Source organism: Otolemur garnettii, unplaced genomic scaffold (assembly GCF_000181295.1).
Source record: "Otolemur garnettii isolate 467f Iridium unplaced genomic scaffold, OtoGar3 scaffold00057, whole genome shotgun sequence".
NCBI classification, from domain to species: Eukaryota; Metazoa; Chordata; class Mammalia; order Primates; family Galagidae; genus Otolemur; species Otolemur garnettii.
The window spans coordinates 2,123,648-2,129,211 of NW_003852452.1; the positions used below are offsets into that span (position 1 = coordinate 2,123,648).

At 35.1% G+C, this 5,564-nt stretch overlaps 1 protein-coding gene across 1 annotated transcript in view; it reads right to left on the reverse strand.

The window, feature by feature from the left end:
- Nucleotides 1–3,456: 3,456 nt before the first annotated feature.
- The window catches only part of LOC111726209 (sulfotransferase 6B1-like), a 20,587-nt gene continuing 18,479 nt past the window's right edge, over nt 3,457–5,564 (reverse strand). Inside the window, exon 6 of the mRNA XM_023514686.1 lies at nt 3,457–3,578. Within this exon, the coding sequence (XP_023370454.1) occupies nt 3,457–3,578 (122 nt within the window). The remainder of the gene's footprint in view (nt 3,579–5,564) is intronic.

Genomic DNA, 5,564 nt, shown 5'->3' on the forward strand with positions numbered 1-5,564 from the left:
GACCCTATATGGATGCCCTTGATTGCCTTTTCTTCCCTAATTGCGATGGCTAAAACTTCCATTACGATGTTAAAGAGCAACGGAGACAATGGGCATCCTTGCCTGGTTCCTGATCTGAGTGGAAATGATTTCAATTTATCAAAGAGATTCTTATCCAACCAACCATCACTACTGGTATCTGATATCACATAGACCCTTAAAATAGCATGTCCCAAACAGAAGTCTTTTTGCACACTTTCACTCCCCATGCCTCATTCTGCTATCAAGCCTTAACAGCTACATAAATGTCACCCTCAGATACTGCTCAGTTGATTAGCCAATGTTCTAGCCTTCCTTATCTATTCCTTTCTGTCTCTGATTTCTAGTTTAGATTATCAAGGTCAATATCCACATTATATTCTGAGACTGTTCATTTCTTACCACATCCACCAGTACAGTCATAGTCCAAGCCCCCTCTTCTCCCACCCAAAGTTCTGTAGTAGCTACTTATCCACCTTTGTCCTTGACACTGTAGGTCCATTCTTCATCTGGTAGTCATAGTGATCTAGTGAAAGTGTCTATCAGAATGCCTCAATCCCCTGTGGAAAATCATCCACCTAGAATGAAATCCAAACTCCTTTCCATGCTTCCAAGCCAACTAACTCCCCACTCACCATTCACATTGGAACTTCTCTATCACTCAGGGTCTTCAGCCAACCCCCCCCCCCAGCTAAAGCAGCTCTGTAGTCACTGCTTACTCTATTGCCTTAATTTATCTTCTTTATAGCACATATTAGTGCCTGACATATATCTCCATATGTCCTATCTTTACTTTTTATTTATTTATTTTTTAAGGTCACAACTTGGACTGGTAATTTATTAAATAATACTTTCAACTGAAATGAGTTCATTATTTTATGTGAAACTACAGTAGATATTTTGTAATTATGTTTTTATCTTTGTTTTTTTAATTTTTTTATTAAATCATAGCTGTGTACATTAATGCAGTCATGGGGTACAGTGTGCTGGTTTTATATAAAATTTGAAATACTTTCATCAAACTGGTTAACATAGTTGGTTAACACATAACCATCCTCTTAGTTATTGTGTTATATTTACTTTTTATAAATTATATATCACCCCCTATACAAAGTAAGCATCATTTTTTAAAATTTCAGATTGACATAAGGGTATAAATGTTTAGGTTACACTGTTTTTGTTTCTAAGGTAAAGTTCAAGTTGCAGTTGAGCCTTTCACCCAGGGTGTGTGCTGTATACTCTAACATCGCACATATTAGGTGAGAACTTGCCAATCACTCTCTGTCCTCCCCCTTTTCTTTCCCTTCCCCCCGCTCCCCCAGAATGTAAACATCTTGAGAGCAGGGACTCTTTCAATTTCATCATGTGTCCCTGCAGTGTACAATAGAACCTGGCATGTAGAAGTTGCTCAAATATATTTTTGACTGATAAGAAATTGAGAATTAAGGTCCTTGGCCATACCTTTAGATTATTGGCCTTAAGCAGCTCCTTATCAAAACTGGATTATAATATCCCAAAAGTACCTTATAGATCCGAAATCCTATAATGTCATCAAATAGAGTCCTTCCAGTTTGTTAAATTTCAATGATCATTTTAATGTTGAAAAAAGACAATCTAGGCTCATGGGATTTGGTTCCCCTAACACTAGTCATTGTTGTCTTCACTTGCTAGTCTCATCAGAGACTCTGATGGTTTTGTCATTTCCTGAACCCCAACATCAGGTGCAAAGGATTTTAGCTCAAACATGAAGACTTGCCCAAGATCACACTCACTTGCATTTTGCATTCACAGTTACTTAAGAAAAGGAGATGTCCAAGTAAATTCTATGAATATTAATTAAAAAAAAAAAACTGAATTGCTTGAAGACAACAGGAATATACTGTATTTACAACAAACATATACATATATAAGATTTATGAAGATCTAATTTCTTACCAAATTGTGATAAACCTGATACAAAAGATTTTCAACAAATTTGGGGTCTTACTAAAAATAAGATTCATAATACATTAAGGTACAAAATCAAAGCATTTAAAATAACTAACTGAGCCAGTTTCTTTAAGTTCAGAGCTCAGAGTCATAAACAATATAAAATTTTTATTTCCCATTAAGCTTTTAATCAGATATTATGACAAATGTAAACAATATGACCTAATTTATAGATTACCATTTAGGTAATAATTACTCTTTTTTAAAACAAATACTTTTAAAATAAGTTTACTGAAATTTCATTACAGAGTCCTCTAGGCTAAAGCTATAGAAACATATTCATTATAGGAGAGAAAGAATTATAGACGTTGTATTACCATTAGAAATGCTTCTGGGAGAATGCATACATATTCAAAATACTATGAAGAATCATAAACACTTCAAAGAAAATTATGCTTTCAAAATTGAAAAATAAGAAATTTTGTAATTTAACTGACTTGATTAAAAATAAAGTAAATAAATTGTGACAAGAAAATGTTAATGTGAAAGAGTATCTTCATTTTTCTTTCTCATCAAAATATTGGAATGTGATCATTTCACATCATTTACCTATGAGTAGTTTCCACCTTAGTAGAATCATATGTTACCAAAAGTTTGGGACTTGTCCCCAAGACTGTACCAAAAAAGTAAGGACAAGTGGTTCGAGGAGAAGGAAAGAGAAGTTCATTATTGAGAAGGTTGTCAGATTCCTATCTTAAAATGCCAATATCCTGCCTCTGAGCAGAAATACAGAGCTTTTAAAGGGAAGGTTTTTTAGCTTTAGGCTTTTGTTATTCAACCATATTAGATGGTTCTGATTCTCATTTAGCTAAGTCAATCTTGTAACCTCTGCTAGAAAAATTCTCTCTAGCCATATCTCCTGGTACAAAAAGCCAAGGACATGCCCACTGCCACTGGCCTGAGGCAGGGATACAGGTTTTAATTCGCAAAAAGAGTAGGGGAAGTTTTTGTGAGATGAAAACATTTTTGCCCTTTTTCAGGCCATCCCCCCATTATAGTTTTGATGGCACTTGAGACTATGTCTACACAGGCAATAGGGAATATTGAAATAAAAATGTTTGTCTAGAGATCATAATCATTCAAATGGGCAGAACATAAATTCTTGCCAGACATTTGTTGTTTTTGAAGTCCTTCACCTCTATCATTATACGTGGATGCAGCTTTTAGAACACTTAAAATAATATGCTCTTTCTCAATAGAGGTAATCACCTTGCTACACTGAACATCCTAAAAGCAGATATACAAATCAGCCATTCAGAAATGTTATACTTCTTTTTATGAAAAATTCTCTGCTATCACCAAATATAATAGTCTCTTAGACATGACATTCATAAAGTGTCTGTTTCTCACTGAAAAAAAAAAAATCTGATTCCCACATTAGAGGAAAATTTTTATGTATTCCCCAAGCATGGAATTGTATAAACTAAACACTGGTTTCATTGCCCATTTCTATTTAAAGTAATCTTCAAAGTGGTTTGCCAGTTCACTGTGTTTCATTCTCTGTGTGAATAGTTCATCAAATACTCTCTTCTGCTTTGAAGTAAAGTAGTTTATCCAATCACCCACTGCACCTGGAAAAATTGGAAATGTATTAGATGAGAACACATTTAAATGTATTGTATTCACAAAAGAAATCTGCCGGCTTTATAATAAAATGTGAACATTTGGTATCTCTTGGTGATAAAATGATAGGGGATTATTCTTCATTTGCTGATCTGTTGTTTCTAACTTCTTCTGCAATGATTGTATGTTAATGTATGCTGTTTAAACAGTTATTTTTTAAAAATAAAGGCAGATTTTAAAATATGTAAATGTCATAGGTTTTACTATATCTGGCAAAGAAATCTGTCCCCTAAATTTAATAAAAGCATAAAGCAGACAGTGTGGACATGATGATGTTTCATGTATTTCCCTCCCTGTACACCTCCACAGCAGATGCTGTGCTGATAACATACTTTAGGGGTAGGGAATTGGTCTCATTTTAAAGACATTTATTTTATAAAGCTGATAAGCTAATTGAAAACATAAAAACCAAGCAACATAATTATCAACACAAGTTATAGGTATTTGGTTATTAAGATAAGATACATACTTCACATAGTCTCCTGATTGCACAAATCACCCTCTCAGCCTTGGCCACAGGTCAGGCCTCCAGACTGCCTTTCTCACCTCCATATGTGCACTGCACCAAACCCCAACCCTGGATCTTGCCCCCATGATCTTTTGCCACGTATGGTCTCAGAAGCTTTACCCCTGAGGTCTACATGCACCTCCCTTACAAGGCATATGCCTTTGTTCTCTGTCATCTCTTCTTCCCAGTTTCTTTACCTCTCTCAGCCTTCACAACATTGAAAAAAAATTAGCTCTTTGCTCTGGAGTGGACTTTGGCTTAAGGGAATGTGGCGGTGTGATCCTCTAATCAGGCCACTAAAACTTTCTCCATATCAGCAAGAAGCCTGTTTCACTTCCGTATTCTTGTATTCACTGGAGTAGCAATTTTCGTTTCTTTCCAGAACTTTTCCTTTGCATTCATAACTTGGCTAACTGTTTGGTGCAGGAAGTGTACATTTTGGCCTATTTCAGCTTTCAATATGCCTTCCTTTCTAAGCTTAATCAATTAATAGCTTTTGCTTTAACACAAGCAACATGTGATTCTTCCTTCCACTTGAACACTTAGAGGACATTGTAAGGTTATTAATTGACCTTATTTTAGTATTATTGTGTGTCAGGGAACAAGGAGGCTCAGAGAGATGGGGGAGTAGCTGTTTGACGGAGTAGTCAGAAAACATACACCATTTATTGATTAAATTCACTATCACATATGGGCATAGTTAGTGGCACTCGAAACAACTACAATAATAACATTAAAGATCCCTGATCACAGATCACTACAAAATATATAACAATAATGAAAAAGTCTGCAATATTACAAAAACTGTCAAAATGTGACACAGAGATACAAGGTCACCACATGCTATTGGGTGTATTTAGCACTGACACACTTGTTTGATGCGGGTTGCCAGAAACCTTCAATTTCTTTAAAAAAAAAAAAAGAAAGAAAAGAAAATGCAATGTCTTTAAGGTGTAATAAAGCAAAACATCATTAAACAAGGTATGAATATGCTTATCATTATTCTTTGGTTTTTCCTAGTTCTCTGTTCAGGTTTCTTTAACAGTTTTCCAGAACCACTGCTTTCCCCCATATGTGGTGACTTCTGTTTACTTCTTGTTTCTAATTTTTTCTTTCACTTTCACTGACTTTCTTTTACTTTATGAAAGAGAAAATTGTGTTAAAATAATACATTAGTTGTATATGTACAGTGTGGAAAATATATATAAGCAAATGAAGATTAAGAAATCAAGGAAATATACCCAGATAATAAGGCTAACAGATCGGCTGACATGCATTCTCCCAGATGTTTTCTTTTGGAAACATATAGATATATAACCTACATTTAAAAATCACACAATTTGGCTCGGACCTGTAGCTCAGTGACTAGGGCACCAGCTACATACATCAGAGGTGGCAGGTTCAAATCCAGCCTGGGCCTGCCAAA